The sequence below is a fragment of the Mugil cephalus genome, chromosome 10 (assembly GCF_022458985.1).
Source record: "Mugil cephalus isolate CIBA_MC_2020 chromosome 10, CIBA_Mcephalus_1.1, whole genome shotgun sequence".
NCBI classification, from domain to species: domain Eukaryota; kingdom Metazoa; phylum Chordata; class Actinopteri; order Mugiliformes; family Mugilidae; genus Mugil; species Mugil cephalus.
This window is the reverse complement of record NC_061779.1, coordinates 25,043,875-25,070,695: the sequence shown is the minus strand read 5'-3', so window position 1 is coordinate 25,070,695 and position 26,821 is coordinate 25,043,875. Positions and strand designations below refer to the sequence as shown.

General features: G+C 40.7%; 1 protein-coding gene across 3 annotated transcripts in view; it reads right to left on the bottom strand.

The window, feature by feature from the left end:
• Positions 1-3,614: 3,614 nt before the first annotated feature.
• Positions 3,615-26,821, bottom strand: part of glg1a (golgi glycoprotein 1a) — a 32,356-nt gene continuing 9,149 nt past the window's right edge. Inside the window, exons 2-27 of one of the 3 annotated variants that reach the window (XM_047595663.1) lie at positions 26,566-26,595; positions 25,908-25,994; positions 23,764-23,979; positions 22,129-22,332; positions 21,752-21,823; positions 21,380-21,566; positions 20,163-20,377; positions 18,712-18,833; positions 17,778-17,879; positions 17,124-17,277; positions 16,624-16,665; positions 15,193-15,417; positions 14,874-14,936; positions 13,771-13,884; positions 13,382-13,470; positions 10,775-10,892; positions 10,091-10,183; positions 9,686-9,823; positions 9,017-9,140; positions 8,777-8,919; positions 8,061-8,162; positions 7,648-7,755; positions 7,336-7,456; positions 6,876-6,982; positions 6,466-6,629; positions 3,615-3,870 (exon numbers count right to left, since the gene is read on the bottom strand). In XM_047595663.1, the coding sequence (XP_047451619.1) occupies positions 3,843-3,870; positions 6,466-6,629; positions 6,876-6,982; positions 7,336-7,456; positions 7,648-7,755; positions 8,061-8,162; positions 8,777-8,919; positions 9,017-9,140; positions 9,686-9,823; positions 10,091-10,183; positions 10,775-10,892; positions 13,382-13,470; positions 13,771-13,884; positions 14,874-14,936; positions 15,193-15,417; positions 16,624-16,665; positions 17,124-17,277; positions 17,778-17,879; positions 18,712-18,833; positions 20,163-20,377; positions 21,380-21,566; positions 21,752-21,823; positions 22,129-22,332; positions 23,764-23,979; positions 25,908-25,994; positions 26,566-26,595 (3,168 nt within the window). In that variant the 3' untranslated portion in view covers positions 3,615-3,842. Of the gene's footprint in view, positions 6,630-6,875; positions 6,983-7,335; positions 7,457-7,647; positions 7,756-8,060; positions 8,163-8,776; positions 8,920-9,016; positions 9,141-9,685; positions 9,824-10,090; positions 10,184-10,774; positions 10,893-13,381; positions 13,471-13,770; positions 13,885-14,873; positions 14,937-15,192; positions 15,418-16,623; positions 16,666-17,123; positions 17,278-17,777; positions 17,880-18,711; positions 18,834-20,162; positions 20,378-21,379; positions 21,567-21,751; positions 21,824-22,128; positions 22,333-23,763; positions 23,980-25,907; positions 25,995-26,565; positions 26,596-26,821 lie in introns of all 3 variants that reach the window. The other 2 variants (XM_047595664.1, XM_047595665.1) reach the window with 2 other exon arrangements.

Here is a 26,821-nt window from a genome sequence, read left to right as displayed (position 1 = left end):
AAACAGTCAACCTAAATTTGTTCTAAAGTCAGCTCCCTTGTATTGGCTACGCCCAAGGCAGAAAGAGTACTGGACTTCTTTCAGCTGCTCATCCAGGTTCTATGTTGTGGCTCCCTTGGTTAATGTGGAGTGCTTTGTCTAAAGGATGTCTGGTTCCTTTGTGTTGTGGAGTACCACTGAGTCTGTGAAAATAAATGGAAAAGCCTTCAGTGCCTTCAGAGGGAGCAGTGTGAAGTCTGATGAACAGACAATCGAGAAATATGCTCACTTGCCACTTTATTAGGTACGCCTAATCAGCAACTCACATGGCTGCAATTCAATGTATTTAGGCATTTAGAGATGAGTAAGACAACTTCACATACAAGAGATAACACTCATGAATGTAGATGACTCCTTTACAACAATACAAAACTAAAACAAACTGTTCTTACAGATCTTATGTCAGATCACTTCCTGAATGAACTCTCCAGCGGTGCAATGAGCTCAACTGTCCAGACACACTCATAAAGTTTTAACTCCAGCTCCAAGAAGAATAAGGAGTCGTGATGGAACAGATGGAACCCACAGAGCTCTTTTTCATGAAAAACTGTAACAATTTCTCCAGGATGTATCAACATCATACAAAGCAGAATCAGCATACCAAAACCAACACCATGAGAGTTCATCTCAACAAGTGTCTATATGGGTCCACACCAAAGGGTGTTAATTTGACTCTTTTTGAAGTGTTGGTATATTAACACTCCCAACATATTTATTATTGACTCTTTTTATAGTTAAAATTTAACACTTGTCAACACTAACCAGTGTTAGTTTCTCTTAACATTAGTGTGTAGTGTTAGACATCAACTTCTTCATAGTGTCAGATGTTAACTACTACAGGTGTTTGCAACATATTTACACAGTATGGTGTAAAGTTTGTACAAGACATTAGATGCCTCTTTAAAAAATACTTTCCAGATACTTCTCAAACATCAGGTAAAATGAGAGAGAATGAGTCCTGTAGCTCCTACAGCAGGTGTTGAACTGTCTCCAGCCTCCACACAAGATTGGCCTCATGGTCACAATAGATGTTAAAATATTCTACTGGACCCAGATGATGTCAGGGTTTATTTGCATGCAGAGCGTCAGGGGAAGTACTTGGCGACGCATGTTAATGCCAGGACTGACCACACCTATAGATGATCCTTTGAGACTGAATATCTTAATGCAAGGTCTGAACAGTGGGCTGATCATCTGGCTGTTGGGTTGGACAGACCAGAGTCAGTAGAGGAGGTTGGACCTTCAGGCCCAACCCTGAAACTATGAGTGAGAAAGAGAAACAGCTCTTATTTAAAAACTCCTGCCGGTAATTTGATGACGTCATGATGACATCATCTGGAACATGCATGTGACATCACATCAAACGAAGTCTCCATGGTTACGGCCACTGAGTGGCAAACACTGACAGTTGAACATAGATATTAGCCGCGTTAGTTTGAATCATAAGCTTCAATATCGTCTAAATTGTAAAATTAATTAAAACGTGGAGAAGAGCTGTTGTGCGATTGACTGTACCAACAGATTTGAAAAGCAGTCAGTATATATATATATATATTTTTTTACATATATCTGCCAAAGAAAAGAGAAGTAAATGGATCGCTGCATTACAAGGGAACAACTGGAATCCAGGCACCGAAACCTGTTGTTGTGGTTCACATTTAGTGTCAGGTAATATTAGTTTATGATGTATTTTATGATGAATACCTTAAGTTACTTCTTAAGTTACGTTCTGGAGATCTGTCAGATAAGTTTGTCCATGTTCTAGTTTTGAGTATTCACGGGCGACAGTAACTATTTCACTTCCAACAACAAACAATAATGTCGGCGATCATTCCTCGTCATCCGGTCGGACGTTACTCAGTAAAGGTCTTAGCATTAGCATCTTTTATCTAGTTATATTTATCACAACTGACACGACCTAAAACTAACTTAGACTAAACAGAGGCCAGTCCACTTCTCCAAATCCATACTAGTTCGTATGAGCCATTGTTGAGTCCAGTTGCCCTTAATGTGATCTGATAATCCACATTTTTCGATACATTTCACCATGATTTTGTCACTCAATTGGGCGTGGTTCCAGGGGCAGTGAAGTCGATGCATACCATCTATAGCCGCGCCTATTAGGGGCATGTTGTTTTTTTTTTGGATTTTAGAGGTTTATTTGAAACCACTCGGGAGGCTGGGCAGTCAGGACAAACAGTAACATCCAAGCTGTGTTCAGTTCAGACAACATTAGCTGGTTTTAAATAATCCTCTAAAATCAAAACACTTAAACATTAGTTGTCTTAACGATGTCCAGCTTTCCTTGAAAAGTCTGTCTTGAAAATGGCTTTGACATTAAATCCCAAAGCAAATCCCTTTCTACTCCTCCGTCTGCCATTGTGCGGTGACAAAGTAGCTATTGAATCAACACAACTATACAATCTGATCAACACTTATTTCATGCTGTAGGGCCTGCAGAACCGATTCTAAAGGCCTCTGGGCAGATTTATTTGACCCTAGCAACAAACCATGGCTGAAACGTGATTGGATAAGATCGTTTACATGGAAATACCCATTTGAAAGCAGCACAACCAGGGGAAAAGCTATGAAAGGAAGCGAACCTTTAGGAATTAACAGGTATTCACGGAAAATATAATTAAATCTGTTATTCAGATATTTTTAGGCCAAGCTTTCTTGACGACCCACTACTGCTAACAATATATTTGCCAACTTCTACATTTAGACTATACTTAGAAGACATTATTAAAGCAATAGCTAAGAAAAAAAGAGGCCTGGTCTCAATTACTTTGTAGACAAATTAACTTCGTAGGAAAGGGAGAAATTAAAGACCATTTACATACAATTTAAATTTGTGTAAGCTTAATTCTGTTTGAAATCTTCTACTTTGACTTTTTTTTTCTTCAAAATCTGAAACTGTCACTCTTTAAATCCCGTAGTTTTCCCTTAAAAACGAATTATTATCCTTCAGAGTTTAAGCTACAATAGAGTAGCATTAACCAGTTTTTCAACCTTTTATCGACACATTAAATATTAAGGTTGGTTATGGAAACAAACGTCTTGGATATGGTTATAAAGCTTTCACTTCTTAATGTCAGCATAAGGGATGGCTTCACTTATATTTCTTAGTTGTCTGGCTATGTTAAAACAGAGATTTGGTGTCAGCTTTGTGTTGAGAAGCACGCACTGAAACTACAGACTAGGCAGGGATCACGGTGCATCCGAGGCCCACATGTACAGCATTTAGTGTTTCAGCCTGTAAATAGACATTCGTTTTACTTAATTAGATAATAAAGTTCAGGTGAGTGGGGTCACAAGATGATGCACTGTATGAGAAAGCAAGTCACAATAAAAGGAATTTAGATCAGGCACTATTGTCATTGCATGTATGATACAACACAAACTGCAAAGTACCATCACAGTGGTGCACATGTACACGACAAACCATGTCACTTACTGGAGCTCACTGATGTGTCTTTGTTTCTGGAGTTCCCTTTTAATCTTTTTTCTTTTTTCAGGTTAATGGCAGGCTCCTCTAAGGAGAGATTCTGAAATAAACAAACCAGACATTGGAATAGAAACCTTGCAGACTTTATTGTTATTAACAAACTGTCCATTTTCATCTGTACAGACCAACAAAAAGAAACCAAAAAGTGGACAAGGAAAAAAAATATAATTCTGACGACCTGAAGCTCCATGGTTTCAAATGTAAAACGTTGTTTACAAAAGGATTCTCATAAATTTATAATCAGATGTTCAAGCCATCATCGCTTTGGACAACGAGAATAGGAACCGACTGGAGATCAAACAGCTTCCTGCAGAGTCGGGAATCTGTGGGCAACACACAGACACACACAGACACACACAAACGTGAAAACACGTCATCCATCACATGAAGACATGAACACAGTCACATGCCCACTACTCTGCTGGAAGCTGCAGCGGGTTCTGGGATGTTCTGTACAGTGGGGCCCGTCGGTGGGATGGCGATTAGGCACGCTTAGATAGAAACTGTCAGATGGGAAACAAAGTCAAGGCCGTTGAAAGAATCAGAACGTCTCATTTACAAGCAGCGAGGGCAGCGCTCACCACACCAAGCTTCAACAAACAGAAAAAGAGAGGAGAACAGTACAGGCTAACCGCACAGTACATAGTTTACAGTATGTCATCACTCAGTATAGATACACATGTACACATGATCGGCTCGAGCTGGCAGAGGAGAGACCCTCAGTAAGTGTTGCACTAAAAGCAAGAAAGACTCGTTTCTGTCTTTATTAACCCGAGACCAAAAAGCTCGAAGACATGGTGACACTGCAATGACCAGTTAAAAAGACTTCCTCCTAACGCACCACCAGCAGGTTGAGCATCACACACACACCAGATCCAGAAACAAAGAGCTTCTGTTTCATTTAGAATTGTATTATTTTATTCATTTTTTTCATCGCGGACATTAAGGTCCTTTTAGGGCTCGCCACCACCAATCACTTTCAGCATCCATTCGTCTTTTTCTTCCTAATGAAATCCCAAAGATACACAACACTCATTGTGATGGAGCTTTTGTCTGTTGTGCAACTTCCCCAGCAGTCACTTTGAATTTTTCTTCCTGTGTATGTCTGTTTGACACCAGTCATCATCCTCTGTGTTCTCATGTTCACACTTCTTATTTTCATTACATTTCTGTCACTTTCACCAAGCTCGTATCAGACAACTTTTGTGATTTGGGATAGAAAACCAACTGAGCTATTTTCAGCTGCTCTTAAATACAGCTGATGTTGATGAAATGCTCTCCGAGCGCCACATCCGTCTCGTTCAGTCTGTGTCCTAAAGAGGTGTTTGCTGTCCTACGTAAAGAACCCATGAGGCGTTTACTGCACTACATGAATGATCAGACCTACTGAAGCAGGTTGATGCCTGGAGGATATCAGACCTCCACTGCCTGTTTCCTATCTCTCCTGCCCCCTCTTCCCCCTGCAGGAAGGATTCTTACTGAAGAAAAGGCAACCAGAGAACATTCAACTCATGAGGGGGAAAAAAAACATTGACCATTAGTAAACAAATAAATAAGGCTATGAGAAAACAATATATATATATTTATAGATATAAAAAAAGAACAAAAATGTGCAATGATTCCAGTATCATCTTTACACAAAACGTTCACATCTCTACGTTTGTTTTTGTTTTGTTTTTGTTTTTTTCCGGCATTGCTCTCAGATTTTCCGTACCAACCGGTGCGATACCGACAGCCCCTCTGCGAGTTCATGGGAAAAAAAAAAAAAGTCACTTTGTCCAGTCTGTCTGCTCAGGCCGAGGTTTTCAAGGCAGAGAGTGTGATGTACAACAATTCTCCCACCCACGGTGGGAATGACGCAAGCAGCTGAACTGGGATCAGCAGGTGGACGTGGTGCTTTTATGGCACAGGTTGGGTTCTGACAAAAGGAGAAAAAAAAAAAAAGCCAGACTGCAGTAATGGAGAGCTGATGATGCCAGGACGGCGGTTTCCAAAAGAAAAAAAAAAAGCAAGTGATCCGATAATGTGGATTAATTCCTGTTGTAGGACGAGATATGGAGCAAGCAGTGTGGGAGAGTTTCTTTATCTCAACCGTGGATCGTTGGAGGGCTGGCCCGGTTGGTACCGCCCACCTGGCAGTCCCATGGCGATCAAATCACACACATATCAACATAAAACTGTAAAACAACCCCCAAAAACCTTTTAGCAGAAGGACAAACAAGAAGAATATGGTGGTAGAAAGACAGTTTGGACCTTACACACACACTCTTGCTCACGCTCTCACTCACACACGCGCACACACACAGCTCCACACCAACACGCAGTTTTGTCATTAAAATCACGGAGTCATTAAACTGCTCTATACGTGAGCATTTTTCCCCATCCCACTTTCTACACATTTACACTTAATATGATTCACTTCACCAAACTCATCCCTAACTCTTGACCTCTGACCCTATATCCTTGCAACCCACACCACCCACTCCCCTTCCCTGTCTTCACCCCAGCGTCGCAGCAGAGTCATAGTGCATCTACATCCGACGAGTGAGCGGTAAAACTGCAGGAGGAGCTGGCACGAAGCTCAGGAAGAGCACATACCCCACTGTAGAGCAGAGTAGGTGGGTCGCATGTAGAGAAAGAGCAGGGGGAGCTGCTGGTCACGCCCACTTTAGGATCGTGGGCCATGTCATTCCCATGTGGATGCCCCCCTTTAGGGAAAAAGCTTGGAGGCGGGGAAGACAATTAAAAGGGGTGGCAACAGAAGAAGTAAAGATGAGGGTGATCCGGCGGACGCTTTTTCAGGGTGAGAAAAGGGTTAGTAGAGGGGCTTCAGGGGGTAAACGATGGAGGGGGTCCTTTTCAGTGGCGGTCGGTTCTCCTGTGGGCATGTCCTGACCCCGCAGTGGGCGGAAGCCTACCTGTCCTTAAGCTCCTGAGTGACTCGTTTGGTGAATCTGCCACAGAACAGCCCCATCAGGAAGAGCAGTGCCACGCCAGCACCGATCACAGTTAGGATGTAGTTCTTGGACGGTGATGTCATGACCTGCATGGCCAGGTCTGAGAAGCCGTCAGCAGGAGCCACCTAAAGATAGTAATGTTGTGCATCAATTTAAAACCAGAACATTGGAAAAAGCAGCATGATAAATAACGTACCATCTTAAGCATCTGTCTCATTAAGGTTTAAGCACAGACCAGGGGAAACTAAAGAGCAGTGCAGGTGTTGTGTTCCTTTTGTTGTGTGTAAAGCTCAGTGTATCTCTGTTTAACTACCAGTTGTGTTGAGAAGGTTTCAGTGAAAGGATGGGTGAAGAGCATGTGCTTTGTGTACCTTGGCAGCGTAGCCCCACATCTCAATGCGATCCTGAAGTCTCTTCTTGCACTCTGGTTGCAGACGAACTCGTTTGTCCTGCAGCGCCTCCATCAGGCACGACATCTCTGAGAAAACAAAAGCAGCACAGACAGTGTTAGTTAGATATGCACTATGATAAATAAACACTGATACTCTGTGGGTGTCCTCTTTCTGCTTTGTTGTTGCTTAACTATAGTTAACCTCTGTTTTTAATTCATTCTGCAGGTATTGATTAGTTTCTTTCAGTAGGTTCTGGACCAAAATCAATGTTTTCAACAGATGTCATGATGTCAAATAATGACAAAGAGTTACAGACTGGGGAAAACATTTGTAGATATGGTCCGATATCAACATCAGCTGAATTGAACTCTGTCCAAGGCAAGTAACATGTCAGCTTTTTCTCCGGTCACATGGTTTCAGTGTGAATTTGTAGACTCACGCCGTCCTTTGCCGGGTGGGATAGCGGCACAGTGGTGTTTGATGTCCAGAGCGCAGGCTGTGTGAAGGACGGGGTCGACGAAGATGTCCGCTTTACTCTCCTTCAGCATGTTTAACACCTCCTGCATGATGAGGAAGGGACGAGGGAGGGCAGAGGAGGAAGGGTCATGAAAAATACAGAGAAGAATAGTCTCTCCTATCTATGGAAAATGCTCATGTTTTGGACTCTTGACAGAAGAGCAGCCACAGAGGTTTACACTGTTTGAACTTTCTGATTAGCAGTGAGGTTTTTTTTTTTTTTTTTTTTTTTTACCTTCTTACATGCTTCTTGTTTAATCTTCAGCAGGTTGACCTTCAGGCACTCCTCCACCTGTCCTGTCTGCTCCTGAGCTGCAGCCTCCTCTGGACAAAGCTTGTAGATCTACACACACACAAACACCCACCATGAATTACCGTCATGTATTCTGTTAAAGCACATTAGGACATTACACATCTATGTGGATCAATATTTCAATCTGTCCTGACAAACAATCTAGCCAAAATGTCACCAATAAACACAAGCAATTCATTATTTGGTTTTTGCACTAAACTGGAAGCAATGCAAGGATTAAGCTGATGGATGCAAAACGTTGTCTATGTTTCACTAACTGGGACATGTGGTTACTTGCTCCCAGAAAAAGAACAACTAAATACGTAGAGAAGGAGAGAAAGCTCTAAGGTGTGAACCTCTTGAGTGCAGTGGATCTGCAGCTGAGGGTCCAGCCTGTAGTCCAGTGCTGACTCCTGCAAGATGACCCGGATCTGATCCTCACAGTCTGGAGACAAACGCTGGAAAAACACACACAAATCAACACACACATCAAACGTTTGATACTGAAAATGAAATTTGAAGAGCTATTAGTCAATGTGTGATTTGGATGCTGACTAAATTTAGCCATTTATCAAAACATAGTGAGGTTGTAGCTGCATAATGAATATGTATTTGAAGTACAGACTATTTGGTGTTTTTTGTTTAACCCTATGAATTGAAACTAAAGATTTAGAAATTCAAAATATTTTATTTTACATTTAAGTCCTAAAAATTGGCAAGAGTGTAAAATCTGAATGAAGATGATCATGAATGAACTCATCACTGCCTGGCATTCTACGTTATTAGTTCTTCTTCTCATTCTAGTAAAGGTTAATCTTAGTTTCTTCAGTCCAAAAATGCTCTAAGTTTTATGTTTAACTCAACACCTTTCTATTCTTGAAGTTTATTAATGGTTTGCTCCTTGTGCTAGGAAAATAATGTGGCTGCCAGAAAAAAATCTATTCATTATGGGAATGTTTACATTGATCAAAGCAACTAGAGGCAGATCCAAAGAGAAGTGGAACTGTAAACCAAAATGTTGCTTTCTGATGTGTTGTATAAAGACATTTTATTCATTTATTATTAGTCTGACCTGGTCGGCGTATTTGAGTTTGAGGCAGGAGATGACCTGACCCTCCAGCTCACTGTCAGCCGTGGCCTTGGTCAGGATGGACTGACAGAACTTTGGGATGTCAGCTTTACAAGCCTTCCTCAGCACTGGGTTCAACCTGTAGTCTGGACAAACAAACACACACAGTTTCAGCAGCTGCACTTGGTGGTCACAGTTTACAAAGAGTTCACTGTCAGACGGCGTCAGTAGACATGTCTGTACCTGTGTTCTGGGTGATCTGTCTCTTGGTGATCATCTGTTTGCATTTAGGATCCATCAGCTCGCTGTTCTTGTTCTGCTTCAGACACTGAAGTACGTTCTTTCCCTCCGACTCTGTGCAGAACCGCTGAACACATGAAACAGCACAGCGGTTATATTCAGGCCCCTCATGATGATGAACCTTATTGACTAATGTACCCAGAAACAAAGACACTAATGCACTGTGAATGATTACTGCTTCCAGGGGATGGATGGTGGTTCATTACGCACCATGAGTCAGACTGACTGTTGATGATATTTACAGGAAATCCATTTGTTCAATAATATACAGTATATAAAATGTAACCTTTAGATCTTTAGGATGTACGACAACAGCCTTATTAGATCAATTACTCCGTCTAGCAATTTTTAAAATTAACTTTCAAATATACAATCCATCTAAAGATCCATATAATAAAATCAAATTACAGTGGGTTTAGTGAATAATGCAAAATCCTTATATTACAAGTATTTCAACTACATTAAAATAGGTAGTTTACTGAACTTTTATCTGGAAGCCCTATTTGATTGGGTGGGTTTTACTGGCCTACCATAATCATGTGATATTCTGACCATGTGAGGCTGATTGACAGATACCTTAGGGATCAAGTAACAGTGGCTTTAAAATCCTACCCTGATCATGTGCTTGCAGACTCTCATTAACTGGTAGTCGAGTTCAGGATCAACCATCTCCACCTCCTGCAGCTTGAAGATCCTCTGGTGGCAACGCTGCGACAGATGGTGCTTTTTTTCCTTCAGACACTCGATAACCTGCACGCGCCAAGAGGCACAAACAGACGTTACTGTTACTAACACGCCTATTCTATGTCTAACTGCAGGGTCAAAATAAGAAAACAAAGACAGACATCTCAACTACAAGTGAATTTTATGTTTTTAATTACACAAGAAAACCAAACGACAAACGGTTCTAAAAATGTGCGGTTTTCAACAACTGTGTCGAGGTAAAGGTGGTAAAGGATTTGTCTAAAAGTGAATTTATTTGTTTGTGAAAGAGACAAGACGTGTGTAAATGCTGACCTGTGCGTTGCCAAAGGCCACATTCTGACACAGCTCCTTGATGTCGTGCTTGCAGGAGTCGTACAGTTCTGGTTCAAGGCGGATGTCCTCTGACTGCAGAGATTCAAGGTGCATTCAGTGAAAATTTACCCAATTCAAATATTCATATACTGACCTTTCTGGTCCTCCTCTCCTCTGTCCTTAGCCTTCTCTTTACTGCTATCAATATCACTGTTATTGTTATTGTTGTGATTGATTGTATTATTATAACTATCATTCTAGCAATTATTATTATTATCATTATAGTAATTATCATTATTATAATACCATTTTCCTATTATATTATTATTAACAATATAATCACTATAATTATCATTGCACTAATGTGACTGTCATTACCATTTACACCCACATACAACACACACACACACACACAGGACCACACACACAACAGTTGTTTGTAACTTTCTCCACTATATGTTATGCATGTTATCACTGTATGATTTGTCTTATTGTGAATTAAAGAAAAAAAAGGTGCATTCAGTGGATTTACATGGAACACAAACACAATCAAACTGTTAAGTCTGCGCAGAGAAGAAGAAGAACCACTGTCCACGTAAGAGAGTGGGATAATTTACAACAGAAAGGAAAGATCTGTGTTTGATGCACCGATCACTGACTATAATGTTGTCTTAGTGAACGTACCATCTCCACCTCCTCCACCCGCAGCTGTTTGCGGCATTTGATGGACACTCGCTGCTCTTTGGCGTCCTGCAGGGTGTCGTTCCTCACCGTGGTGCTGAGGCAGATCACAACATCCACCCTGAATGACAGGAAGACACAAGGTTATCAGTAGGAATTCAGTTTTACAGGTTGTTGTCAAAACCCTTCTTATCAACTGTGATGAGTGTTTGAAGGCAAGCAGCCAAGTTGAGCCATCTGAAATTAAAACTGCATACACTGAAGATACTCTACTAAAAATCTGATTATTTCATTCAGTTTTATGAAATACTTTTTTTCCAAGGATGGTTTCTGACATTTTATATACAGTGGGGGAAATAAGTATTTGATCCCCTGCTGAATTTGTAAGTTTGCCCACTTCCATAGAAATGATCAGACTCTGGTTTTTATGGTTGTTTACTGGTTATGGGTATAGACAGAATATCAGTCGAAAATGCATAAAAAACACACAATCTAAAAGTTATAAATTGTTATGTATTTTATTAAGGGAAATAAGTATTTGATCCCCAAGCACAACACAAGTCAGTACTTTGTAGAGAAACCTTTGTTGGCAAGCACAGCGATGAGACGTTTCTTGTAGTTGGTCACCAGGTTTGCACACAGCGCAGGAGGGATTTTGGCCCATTCATCTTTACAGACAGTCTCTAAATCCTTCAAGTTTCTTGGCTGCCTCTTGGAAACTCGGAGCTTCAGCTCCCTCCACAGGTTTTTCGATCGGGTTAAGGTCTGGAGACTGACTAGGCCACTCCATGACCTTAATATGCTTCTTCTTGAGCCACTCCTTTGTTGTCCTGGCAGTATGTTTTGGGTCATTGTCATGTTGGAAAACCCACCCACGAGGCATCTTCAGTGTTCTTGCTGAGGAAAGAAGGTTTTTGTCCAAGATGTTACAGTACATGGCTGCATTCATTGGCCCCATAATGCGGTGAAGTTGCCCTGTACCCTTTGCTGAAAAACAGCCCCAAAACATGATGTTTCCACCTCCATGCTTAACCGTGGGTATGGTGTTCTTTGGGTCATACTCACGTTTTTTCATCCTCCAAACACGGCGGGTCGAGTTAATGCCAAATAGCTCAACTTTGGTTTCGTCAGACCACAGCACTTTCTCCCAAGCCTTCTCTGAGTCATTTAGATGTTCACTGGCAAACTTAAGGCGGGCCTGTACATGTGCCTTCTTGAGCAGGGGGACCTTGCGGGCACTGCAAGAGTTCAATCCATAACGGCGCAGTGTGTTGCCAACTGTTTTCTTGGTGACGGAGGTCCCAACTGCTTCCAGATCATTAACAAGCTCCTGCCGTGTTGTTTTAGGCTGCTCCCTCACCTTTCTCATCATCATCCTCACTCCATGAGGCGAGATTTTGCGGGGAGCTCCAGACCGAGGACAGTTGATGGTCCTTTTATGGTCTTCCACTTGCGAATAATGGCACCAATAGTTGTCACCTTCTCACCAAGCCTTTTGCTGATGGTTTTGTAACCTATACCAGCCTTGTGCAGGTCTACAATCTTGTCCCTGACATCTTTTGACAGCTCTTTGGTCTTGCCCATGGTGCTGTAGAAGTTGGAATGTAAGAAACTGATTCTTAGAGCAGGTGTGCTTTATATACATGACGAGTTAAGATCAGGAGTATTGGTAATTAGTTGACTGAGCACAGCTGTGTGCCACATGCGCACCAGCCAATCTGTAGGAGCCTGAATTCTAAGTGAATTGTTGGGGATCAAATACTTATTTCCCTTAATAAAATACATAACAATTTATAACTTTTAGATTGTGTGTTTTTTATGCATTTTCGACTGATATTCTGTCTATACCCATAACCAGTAAACAACCATAAAAACCAGAGTCTGATCATTTCTATGGAAGTGGGCAAACTTACAAATTCAGCAGGGGATCAAATACTTATTTCCCCCACTGTAGTTAATATAATATTGATGAATCCCTGTGAAAATAGCATCAGTTTGGCCAGAGCAGGGAAGTCGAGACACGTCGTCCATATTTATATACAGTCTATGCTTCGGACAAACTTTGCCATCATCTTCAGAGATTACGTTAGTTGGAGAATTATACTGATATGGATGACACCAGTTAGTCTATAATGGCTGTAAGTGGTAACAATACTTGTTTAACAAAGGCTGACAAAAAAAAAAAAAAAAAAGACATGCTTGAGAGACTGCAATGGGAAGCTGAAGTTAAGAGAGGGAAGTCTGGACGTAAAAGCATGACTTTGGCTTTCTTTGCAGGGTTATGCAATTGCTGGTTCTGCCCATGGTGGAAAGGATGACTAATCCTTGTAGTGTTTAAATATCACAAGCATCCTCTAAAAACGTGTAGAGGTTGACACAATATTTGAATTCATACAACTAAAAAACTATAAACCCAAGACTAGTTTGAACCTGATGATTTGTGGGGACACTGTCAGTATTTACTGGATTCTTGGAAAGAAAGGAGCTGTTGGCAGTTCATATAATTACACCATCAGCCTCTCTCTGAATTTTTTTTTTTTTTTTTTTTTTTTTTTTTTAGTTGCACCATATGAAGAAATGGTGTAAAAACTTTGTGTTTGTGTGTCTTACTTCTTCTTGATGTTGGGACACAGTTTGAGGACGTCTTCCTTGCAGGCTGTCTTGAACTTGTAGGAGAAACGGAAATCTTTGATCTGTATCTGTGGACAGACAGAGGACAGAGGTGCTTGTTATTAGTGAATATAGCAGGTATTGCGTTTCAATCTGTAACGCTAACATCAAGACATGTCTCCAAGAACTTAAGTACTGTATATATTTTTGAATATTTCAATATTGGCCAAAAGAAACAAAATAGGAAAACCTTTGCTGACTTAAGTATTAATGAATAAATCAGAATTTGTGCCTCTAGAGATGGGAAATAAAGGTTTTTTGTTCAGCCTCTTATTTTGTTCTTGCAGGTCTAAAACAACACGAGGACACATTTTCATCAGTCTGCTCACCAGCTGGAAGTGTGTTACTCCCACCACACACTTCTCATTCATTTCCTTCTGGTGTTTGTTCTGGACCAAACACTCCATCAGGTCACCAGTGTCGATCTGATTATCAGCGACCTCCTGACAGACGGACAGACACAAACAGGAGGGGAGCATTATGAATGGATGCTGAATCACTTTAGGCAATTAAATGTTGCACATATCATTGATACAATACAATATTATATTCACTTGTTACAAATATTATTGTAGCATTACTTAGAAAACTGAGTTCTTAAATGCCATTAAATTATGTTAACGTGAACATTGTGACCCAGCTTGTAATAAATATACGGGGGTGGAGGGGGCTGGAAGACATTCGTAGAAATCACAAAATAACAATAACACTTACTAAACTTGTAATTCCGGATGTTTGAAACTTACAGGTCATTGATTTTGAGATGCAGACTGTCATTGTGGCCCTAAAGACTTTTTTTCATGTAAACAAATATGCTGGTGTCCACATTTAGCAGAAAGAGGTTTACCTATTTGTGTCAAACCATTTTCATGTGGATTAAGATCAGAATACAGAGCCACTTCAGAGCAATGTCTCTTTACAATTCTTCTCTTCTCTGAATGTTTAGATAAACCATGACAGAGCTCTATATATAGTTATAGTGGAGTTGCAGCAGAGGCTGCTAGGTGGTACACTGAGAACCTCATCAACATGAACGGTTTATTAAAATATGAATCAAACTGATGATCAGTGTTTAGTCTTTACTATCGTTGTGCACAGACTGATTCTGGTCAAAACTTTCAAATATCACAGGCTAACGTTACCTAGCAACCTTAATAAGCAAGCCAAGCATCAACAAAGAAACGTCCTTGATGACATTTAGGGATAATATCAAACAGGAGACAAACGGGGGGAAAAGAAAGTACAGCTGTTTCTGAATGCCAGTACTGGAGCCAACACGGGCCTGTCACTGCCCACAACAGTCAAACACGTTATGCTTGACGTAAAATGACACAAAGCTGTCACTTTGACAACATGACAAATGTCAGTAATGCTATATATTGCACACATGAAAGGAGCTCACAACAGAAGGATTTTATTGCTGCATACGTACATGACAGTAGGTCTGAATGACAGGTTCACAAGCTCGCATCAGGAGGGCCTCAATCTGGATGTCCTGAGGACAGATAACAATGTTTACACCAAAATAACAATGTTTACACCAAACATATCACATAATCCATTTTTTTTGCAAATAATACACCAGCTGGAGGTATGACATATGGATGTATTCAGTCCTAGCCGTGATTTCTAACATTGTGTCTGGGCAACCTAGGGGAGACATATGATCTAAAGAACAGAAAACTTTAAAATGACACAACAGTGCACTTTTGAAGTCATTCAATTTCAGACAAAAACTGATAAAGATCTACCTCTGACTCCAGCTCCGTCAGGTTTCCCACCACATCTCTGCAGTCAAGCACCAGATCCTCCAGATGATCCTGCAGACATTCCAGCTCCTGCCCGGCCTCCGTTTTCTCGCTGCACCACTTCCCCAGGTCGGTCATACATCGTCTCTGCAGCTCAGGGTCCAGCTTCACATCCAGCGCCCTCTGGTGGAGAATCCTCTGTACCTCCACCTTACAGTCCCGGGAGAGCTGCAGGAGGATGACCATGATGTTAATCTTAGAAAAGAACCAACGCTGCATTTAAAGGGTCAAGTGTAAGCTTGTACTGCTTAAAGATGCTATAAAATGATACTCCACCCTAGGTGTTCAGTCATTTTGTTTTTATAAACAATTTTCAAAGTTAAAAGTTTGTAGATTCGCGTATTTAGGTGATTTCAAAAATTCAAATGAAAATGTGGACATTAAAAGACAAACAATATGAAAAGGCATTTTAAGGCTTTGAATCATTAAAAAAGGCTGTGGCTAAATGGAATGCTTCCAGTAGAGTGTGTCAGAGGCCTTAGGGGACAAATGGTATGAAAGTCTGGGTCGTTTTCCATCCCTTGTTCACAGCGTTGTACATCATTTCATCCAATATAGCTACAGGGGTTGGCAAGCTATGCTAGCTGATCTGGACAGTAAGTCCACTTAGAACACAGCTCTCTTGAATACTTGATTCTGATTGGTCAATCACCTCATTCAGCAAACATTTCTTGACATACCACTGCTGCTCCTGGCAACCAACCGCTCCCAACGTACACAGAACACACCACATAACATGCTAGCAACTGACAGGTTCATATTACACAAATAAAATCTCTTTCAATCATTATTTTGTGTCACATTATTGAATAATTCAGTTGCGGGCCGTGTTCTAAGCAGGATAATGTATAGTGAGCTGGTGATTATTGATTATTGAAAAAGTAACTTCCCAACAGGGGAATGGAACCCCGACACACAGCAGAGGCCACTATACATTATCCCTTACATAATTTATAGAAGGGATGTTGTTGTTCCATGGACTACTCACAACTGTATAGAGATGGTTTATCTCTGTTGGCAAATGTTTTATTGTCCAAAAGAGTGGAAATAAACAAAACTGAATAGTGAGGCTCTCAAACTATATACTTCTGTGGGTGGAGTACCACTTTAAGAGCGACACACACAATACACTGGTTTTAATCAAACATGTAATTGCTGCCATGAATTAATCAAGGCAGCCACACTTTCCATTGGTTCCAACCGTTAGCTTTCTATTGATTCTTCACATGACAGTTCAGCAACTCACATGAGCAATTAAAACTCCCACATGCACAGAGATGAGATAAGAATTACCAAACACAATCATTGTTCCTGTGAACCACCGGTCATCACGACTTGATTATCATCATCAGCTCGGCAGCAAATTGTACTTACAGTTGAACCGTGGTTTTCTGCTTCAGACGCCCCAGTGGGGAGCTACGAGAATATTCTCCGGTCAGTGACAATGTTCCAGGATATTTGTTTAAGTTTTCATTTCCTTCTTTATATAGACAGATGGCGGTAATAAATGTTTATCATGTTGTCAGTTTAGACATTTAGTCAATACTTGAAGCAACATCCAGGGTGCGCAAGATAAGTTAGGTCCACACTTTGCAACCCAAGGACAGAATCATATCTCACTACAACAATGCGAGCAGGTTCTGTATTTTCTCCGTTTGATAGAAGATAATTCAGAATGAAAGGTCTTTGTATTATCATGACTGACGGCTAAATCTGTTTGAGGAGGTGGTTGACACTGCAGATGAGACAAAACCTCGGGAATACAAACTTGTAAACTAACGGCGTATAAATGCCATGATGAAACATTATTTGAATGAACAAACCCTTTAAAGGTCAGATCAGATGGAAAAGCAGGGACGACAGTAGAGACTCACCCTCCGTCCCTGCTCCACAGAGCGATAGGCATGGCGATACAGACAGGAGAAAATGGCGCCAGGCGGCATCATCTCGCTGGTCTCATTCCAGCCGTGAGTATGGCAGAGACGGGACGCGTCACCCTGACATTTTTTATACAGGATCGGATCCAACCTGGATAACAACACAGTGATGTAGATAGACAACGGAATCTTTTCCTTCGGAAACATCATGCTTCATCAGAGCGTTATGTTGTTATGGACTTCAGATAAATCCGCCATATTGGCGCTGTGTATATTCTAAGGTAACATGAAAACACATACAAGCAGTGAGTAGATAGATAGCTAGATGCATATTTCAAATTTAAAAAGTTTATGTTCCGCACACAAATATTAACTAAAGGATATAAACATGTTTCCATTTCTCTATATTTAGTCAGAAAATAAGAGAATCCTGACAGAAGACTTATTGTAAGAGGCATTAGAAGCAATTAAAACTCAAATCCTTCATAGGAAACCAATGTATTGTCTGACATGCATTCAAAAATTACTACTCGTGTACCTAGTCTCTGTGGATTAAAGTGTCTCATATAAACCCTGTTAGTGGTTCCTTCGTATTCGTGTTTATTTTGTCTCGACTAATTCAGCCAGAGAACAAATGTCAGCACGACTTACTTCCAGTCTCTGGCGATGAAGTACTGCAGCTCCAACAGTCTGTGCTCACAGTCCTCCACCATCTTTTCCGTGTACAGGTGTTCCATCAGACACGACAGGATCCTGCAAGGTTACAGGTAACAACGCAAATATACTCAGACCAAGGAAAAGTACTACAACACAGGCTGGAAGACGGTGAGGTAACTTCAGGATTAATGCTGGGTTTTTAGTGTCATGATAGTGGTGATGAAACAGTTCTCCCGAAACATTACACAGAAATGATTAGAAAGAGACTGACGGAAACACTTGGGAATTTGCACTCAAGCGTAGCGGATGAAAGAAAGCCTACTGTTAATTATAGTCAGCTCTACTCTTTCCACTATTACAGTGCAGTGATATTAAAAGAATGTTAATGAACAGATTTAAACTGTTTTTTCTGGCTGACTTCCTGCATCTGGCTGCAACATCTGTTTTGCTTTTAGACAGGAATATGTGTTTGACTTGCTTGAATTTGTCTGTTATAGTTTTCTATTCAAATATGCCTACGAGTGGAGGTATATTTGCCTGGTGCCAAAACCATGTGAACATGCTCATAGCTACATTAGGACCCTGGGTTGACTTGACAAGTTGATGACCCCCTTTGTGACGGTGTTCAATGTGGCTACAGATGTTAGGCTTTGTAAATCCTACAAAAAGATCCCTTCAATAGAATACACTCCATTTTCTCATATTACGTTGAACGTTACGTCAGAAACTGAACTGACATTTAGAATCTGGGTCTATGCATCAGATTGAATAATCAAGTGTTATTTCTGTCTGTGCGTCGAAAGAAAGGTTCAGTGCAGCGACAAGGCAGAGTAAACAAAAAGCATCAATTATGAATATACGCCAGAAGAATCCATTGACAGTCAGAATCAGGACAGTACATGTAACACACAACGTGAAGAAGACTCACATGGGGTCACCGTTGCGGATGTGCTTGCAGGCCGTCTGGATGACAGACTCACAGGCCTCGTTAAGAGCCCGGTCGATGCGGTAGTCGGCTCCGGGGTCGGCTTCCTGGATCAGCGTCTGGAGCTGCAGGCAGGAAATAACAACATCGTATAAAGGTTTAACACAACCACAGTAGGGCAGGAGAACAGTGATGCTGGAGAGCATCACCTCCAAGCACCTGAAGATAGCATGACTTACTTGCATCATTAACAACCCAAGTGGTATTATTGATGCATTCATGCCGAGTACCTACATAAATGCTCTAAGACTGAAACTGAGGGAGGCAACTGCCTACACAGCTGAAACAAGGCCACTCAGAGCTCTGTCATGCTGTGAGATGTCAGATCAGCCAGCTGCCTCATATGGGGCACAGACTGAGGGTTAGTACACTTTAGCTTGCTGCCAGCTTGCTACTTGGTTTATTTGACATGCAACACTGAGAGCACCAATTTATTAAATTTAAAAAACACCACCCACAATATTCAGACGAAAGTTCAAAGCGGTAAGCTGAGAAACACCTCCGAACGTGGCCATTTCCCTGCATGAATGGGCTGTTTGGACTCCACTTGGAATGATTTTAGACGGTGCCTCAGCCTCCTACTGCCCATGTTCAAATTTAGTCAGAACAGCAGTGAGCAACTGGTTTCTGGGAACACTGGGAGGAACACTCTGTTTCCACTTTGTTGGTTAGGGGACAGGGAGAAAATAGATATGTGCCGTCCTGAGTTTAAACATCACAACATGACACTGGACCCAAAGTTTAGACAGTTAACCACTACTTTTTTGTTTATGTTCATTCATGGTGTCTCCAGCTGAAAGGCAAAAGCCCGAAACCCATGATCTAAAGTGTTGACACTAATTAATAAAATTGACACTTCACAGCACAACTGCTATGCACATCTCAAGAGAAAAACATCCAGGGGCTTTCCAACCACAAAGAATGCAGAATTTTTTTTTAATGTTTGCTTTTTTATCTCATGTGCACCATTAAATCAACCGTATGCTGCTGCAACACCGCACATTTCCCCACTGTACGATAATTAAAGGATTGCCTCATCTTACCTCATCTTAAGTAATGCAGTAGTTTTCTCTAATGCATGATTGCTTGTTTCTCCCTGTTTTCTGGTGCATTTCAAACCAGAACTCAGATGCAGATGTCAATGATTAGTGAGACAATCCTGCTTACATTACATTTGCAAGCTGTCTGAAGTTAATATACTAAGACTATAGATTAGTCTTACTAAGGTACATTTAGCCACTAGCCATTGCCAGACTAAGCAGAACAGTTAATATACTGTACTTTACATAGTCTGAAGCGTGACATTCATGGAAGGCAGGGTCATGAGATCCCCTCCCATTTGTTTTTTTTTTTGCCATGGACTTGTAACAAACTGTCCTATTGTCCCCACTCACCGCCTTCTGACAGTTGGGTTCGATGGCTCCCATGTCTCCTCGGCCGACCCTCATCAGACAGTGCAGTGTTCGTCCCTTGCGGTGCAGACCGGAACAATGACCCTCGATCTCACTGCGACAGTGCAGCACGATCTCAGGACTCAGAGAGAAATCCTCCATCAGCATTCGCCTGTAATCCATCATCTCACCCTGACACTCGCCACTGACCACGCGTCCTGAAATGCACACAAACACAAACTGTGTTGGACTGTTTTGAGAATGAAACAGTCAACAAGTACATGTTTCATGGAGCAGAACCACAGCCGCATTGGATGCTCATCTCCAAAAGATGTTCCAGACTCTGGTTGCCAAAGGAAGCCTTTTGTGTAGCTAGAATATGGACACTAGCTTTGTTTGAAAAGAAATAAGTAAATGTTGCTGCCTCAATTGTTATGCCACTTGTCATCCACTTTTTGTCACCACTGTGTTTTTGCCAACTATAAGTAGCTACATTTCATCTCATCCATGATCTACTGTTGCCGCTACTGTGTGTAACCCTAACCCGTCTCAGAGGAGTTAATGGGTTAGGATTCCTCTCTAAAGGTTTTAAATGTTTTTTTTTTTTTTTTTTTAAACAAAACTTATAAGAATGTTTCAGTTGTATTACAAATGCAAATGTTGCTGCAATTAGAAATAAGTTACAAAAGAAGACAAAGGATTTTTGTTTTTATTCCAAATATAATCTTGGCCCTAATCGCATAATAAATGTAGTAAAGACTTTTAGATGAAAAATGTTGTCAGTTTTTGTCTTACTGGTATTTTGTGTGGAACACAATTATCATATCCCTCAATCCTTGCGAGACTGTGTTTTCAAAGATGTGTTTCCTGAGGTCACAGAGACTTTGAACGATCACAATCTAATAAGTTCAGCCAAATTTGAAAAAGCGATCAAAGCATTTCTGAAATACTTCATTCATGAGAATCAGGTGAACAGATTATTTTAGTTTTTTGCAGTTTTTGCTCACAATCGAAGCAACAGTGCTTTTGTGTTTGCTTTACACAGGACTAAACGGAGACGGACATCCAAGGTTCACAGCGTAGTTTAGATGTCAATGAATGACGAGAGAAAATCAGATGGAGACTGACACATCATTGATCTCAAAGTGGCCTCTGACTGTTAACCAACAATTACAGACATTGGAAGGAACAGTAATTGACTTGGAGACTGAGCTGCTTACCTCGATGCACAGCAGACTCCAGACAGAGCAGCAGATAAGACAGACGAGCTTCTCGAGCTCGAGGCATGTTGGTGTCGACGCTGCAGCGATACTTCCTCAGGTCCGACTTGCAGGCTTTGGCGAGTGAGTAGCTCACCTTGTAGTCCTGAGCAATCAGCTTCTGCCTGGTGGTCAGAGCCTCACGGCACTGTGGACACAGCCACATCAACACCCCAATGAGTTTTTTTTTTTTTTAAATAAAAATTTGCAACATTCATATTTAAAATTTATAAAAATTTAACATTTATTTGGTCTGAATTCCAATTTGAATAAAGAACTTGATAATATCACACACTCTTTATTACAATAAAGACTAATGTGGACAGTACTCACCCTCTCAGACATGGCCTCCTCAAACTTATGGTTGAAGAGACATTTGTAAACTCTTCCTTCCCCGGCCATTATCTGAAAAACCCAGAACAAAATGTCTTTAGGAATTAACCTTTAATTCAAAAAATAAATGCTATACAGATTGAGAAAGACTACTGAAAGCAGTGGAACTGAATAAAACAAACTTGCGTCTCAATGTGTAACATTCCCAAAAATGAAATGAGCAAACATTAATGTTCCCGGGACTTATATAAGAGTCTGAGGAAAAAAATAAAACTGTCAGCTACTTTACAGAGCTATAACTCTAACAGAGCTGATGTAGTAGGGACGACCCCAACCCTGTGGATAAGTGGGAAAAAAAACTATCTATAAATCCTCACATTTTCACAGAAGCGTTCCCGGTCTTCTCTACAGGCGAAGTAAAGGTAGCGGTCAAGGTGAAAGTCATCGGAGGAGAGCTCAGCGACTCTCATGATGGCCTTTTTACACTCATCCTTGATGGCATGTGCTCCTGGCTGCTCCTCGGCCTCCCGCACTAAACCTTTTTCCAGACAGGCAATCACCTCACCCTGAGAGTGGATGTCCTGCGAACAGAGCAAAGGTCACAGTTATAGCACGTACAGTCACGTATCACAGTCAGTGTGTCTCCGCTCTGGGAAGACTCTTTAATTTTCTGTCCTGCAACTGCCTGATCCCAGCTGAACATCTATTTCTTTCTGCTGGAAGACACATCTTATTATTTAACTATTTGTAGGGAAGGATTATCCTGTCTTCCAGTGCGTGATGATGAAATTCAGTAAATTATTTTTACATTAAATTACAGTAAATTATTATTACATTTTCTAGAGAACCGTAGGTAACGTAGCTTAAGACATTTCAAAATACTTTAAAGATAAGAAGTAAACACATGAAACTATTTCGCCACTACGATCCTTTCAACAGAACTTAATCTTAACTTTCAGCACTGTGCCACGTAGACTGCGCAGCTACAACACAGCTGTCAGAAGTACATGCTCGACTCCATGGCCACAATGATATGTTTACTTTCTTTTAACTGATATGTTTTCTGATAATGAACTCAACTCGGGCCAACGAATAACACATGATATCCGCTAAAACTGTCTCACAAGCTTATGAGTCTCCTAAGTGAGGGGAAAACACATTCACAGTCAAACTCCTCTCACTCAGTTGCACAAAAGGAGAGCGACAGATCAAAATGTAATCAGTGGACTTAAAAGCAAATAAAAGCAGGAAGGAAATGGCGCCTGACTCCTTTCAGCGTTACTCACAAACCTAACATTTAACTTTTTCACGGCAAAGTTGAAAAATATACATACTGAGTCTAATCTAAATGAATCATACAACACCACACAGTTTTTGCACAACTGACTGCCTTTTGTTTACTTGTACAGTCACTTCATAAATTATTCAGATACTGTTCACTTATTGCACACTCCACTGCACCCACTGTAAATGTCCTTTCAAAAATATATTCAATGATAACTCCTTTTTTTTTGATTACTTTGCAACATAAGAGGAAAACAAGACTCTCACTAATATATTTATAAAGAAAGTTCAAAGAGCTCTGCAAACTTTAAAAAAAAATAATAAAGTGCAGTGTGTAATCCAACACTTGTTTGTAAGAGCAGAGCACAGTATTAATTAAATGAAAACAGAGGTGAGTCCGGAGGACGTGTGGCAGATTATCAATAACGTGTCTCTAGTCTTGAACTGTACTGATCAGACTTAAGATGGCGCTGCCCATATCCCCAGGAAAACAGCCTCAGTTTGTCCAAAGTGAGTGAGTGGAGACGCATTGTCCATATTTATATACAGTCTATGGTATAGACTGACTGAAATACAGAAAATAGTATTAACTTCAATGTTCCACTCTAAAAAGTGACAACAGTATATTGTACAGCTGTACTTTTAATTATGGGACCAAACTTAGTCGGAGCTTAAAAACACCTGCTGAGTAGAAAACTAAATGTGGTTATGGCAGCATTTCCACTCACCTTCTCTCCAGTGCTGATGCTACCGCAGTGCAGAGTGTTGATGTCATCGTGACATTTGTCCATGAAGCCACAGATGAGCCGGTAGTCACTGAAGACGATGGTGGTCATCTTGGTAATGTATTGGCTACACTGGTAGTCCGTGATGTTGCCACGGTGATCCACCAGGCAGGACACCAGGTAGCCTTTTCCCAGCTCCTCTGCTGCACATTCCTTAATCTAAGTGAAGAGAACCAATACAGGGATTTGGTACAGGGTAACTTTCCTCAAGTTATCTTGCATAGTTTACTACAGCTAGGTGGCATAGCTTAAAATTCAATATTTATTTAATTTATATATAAATTTCAATGTAAAAGCCTCTGATGGGGTAAAGCACCCATTCGACAATTTCATGTTGAAGTTCAATTAAATGTATTACACCAATTTCCATTTTATAGAGGCATTATAAGAACATTTATTGTGTAACAGTGAAATTATAATTTCCACTTAACAAGTCACTATTGTGTGAGGGTAAGCACATTGCTTTGCTTTCCTTATATTAATAAATGTGATTTGGAGTGACAAAATATATTGCTCGCTTGCAGCCACCACCATTTGACATACAATATGTGCTTTGTTAAATCCAGGTGGCGACTTTTTTTTGGCCAGGCAGTGTATTTTGCAGATCATTTTGGTTCGGGTCAGCGGTGCCGTCTGTCCTCACTGGGAATGTGAGGTCTTTGGCAGCAGGATCGATGGACTGTGTGCGCTTGATGGGACCCAGAGGGAGTGTGTCATGAGAAGAGCTTTGGAGATCTGGTTCATAGGACCACAGTACATCTGTGCCCAGCTTCAGACTCTACGGGCGGACATGCTCCGTTTCAATGTACATCCCTCCCTCAACAGACAAGGGCAAGGAGACACCTTGCGACACGATCCATGCCACTGTTGCTACGCAACTGGCCAATCAACTACATTACTTTGGACACTGTTTTGCCAACTACTTTTTGTGTATTTGTTCATAATGCTAATTCTGTATTTTTTTGTGATTACACTGTTTATTTTATTTTAATGTAATCTTATTTAGGCTTTCTTGTGGTTTTCATGTGTGTTTACTTGTATGTGCAACAAAGCTACAGTGACAAAGTAATTTCACTCGTGGATCATTAAAGTCTGTCTAAGTCTATTTAACCATACCCGTAAGCCTTATGGAGAAGGGAAAACCTTATGCCACTGGTGTTTCTTACAAAATCCTTTTCTCTTCTTTGTTATGTGTATTGCTCTAAGCAATTTTTAGTTTCCATACAGTGCAGGAAGATAATATTTCCAAACAAATCATCATCATCTTTCAATGTGACGTGGAGAGAAGTGGGTTCCTCAGTAAACGCCAGGGTTTTCAGTTTCTTTAAGGTGCATACAGTGCCACAATTTCCATATTGCTATAACCCTACATGTGTTATCAAAAATTAAAAGATCGTTGCTTCATTTGCATTTATTTGCATGAGATCCATCTACAGAGGAAATTAAGCAATCAGCCTGACACAGACGCACACAAAAAACGGTTTAGGAAAAGAGAACAAGGTGTTGACCTGACCTCCAAATTCACTAGATCCAAATCTAATCAAGTATCTGTGGGAGGATCCTCAGAGGCCCCTCCCCTCAACCCAAAGGCCCCCACTAACAACATCCTGTTACCAGACACCACAGGACACCCTCAGAAAGACCCATGTCCATTCTCTGATGAGTCACATCTTTGTTGGAGGCACAAGAGAGACCTACACAATATTGGGAAGGTGTTGTATGTATGTAAAACCAAATAAATGGTTAATGTTTTTGTGAAGAAAGCCGTGTCATGAAACTTTAGAGGCTTAAAAATAAATTGCTTCTTGGCCAATTAAGACTTCAAACACATCCTAGGGATAATTCCTTCCTATATATTAGATTGTGAAAAATTAGGCACAGGCAGTTGAAATTCACATGCTATTTACATCTTGTGTGGTTTCCTGCTTTGGACTTTAGAAAGATTTCAACTCAACTCTAAACCCTGCACTCCAAAAGGAAAACACATGCCTGATTGCCTGAAAACCACTAAACTAAGTGAAGTAAGTGCCTGGACTGACACAGTAATCGTGCAGTTAAGGGGTAGAGGTTTGGTTTTAGAGACTCACCTCAGAGATGGTCGTCTTACAGACCTCCACTGCTACAGATTCAAACTTTGGGTCAGTGGTGAGGTTCAGCTTGTAGTTCCACAGGAGCTGGAGGAGAGGAGATAATGAAACATGTCGCCTATTATCAGCTATTACTGTTGAAAAATTAACTCAACTTTACAATCAATGACACTAATTAACAGGGGAAAAATCTAAAACATGACCTTTTGACTTCAGTTATTAGAATCATGCATTTTATACTGAAATTTGATTATATTTCTACATTTCTGGTTTTGTGCCGATTCAAAATCTCCAATGTGTAGTTTACTGTGTTTGAATAATAGACCATGACAAAACAGTCAGTCAGTTGCAAGATTAAAAATATGTATGTACTGCAGAGTGTAAAAACTATTGCAGAATATGGCCAGAATCAAAAGACATTTAGATATTAGTGTTCAAGCTAGGCCAAATTACATTTTTTAGATGTATAGATTTCATAAAACTAGCTTCACTCACAACGTTTGACCACACAGTCTGGGCTTTGACTGTTTTAAATACAGAGTGAAACAGAACAAACATGCTATGATTCACTGGAGCTTGTCTGTTGTTTGTCTCCATGTCAAAGGTCAAAAGAAACCGGAAATACCATGGGTGAAATGTGAAAACTAGAGACACTTACATGGTTGCATTCAGCAGCAATTTCCGTTTCCTGAAAGAGAACATGAGAAAATAGATGTCAGAATGTAAAGGATAACGCCAGCTTCAACACGCTTTTCTAAGATTCATTCATGGGTGGAACCATCTGAGAGTAAATGTGTCACATTGAGAAAAGATTACGCCTACCCATCCCTTCAACTACTTAATGTTTATCTTTTACAACTCCTGAGTTCAGAAGGTTGCTGAATCTAGCAGTGACATTGCGGTTAAACCTCTGT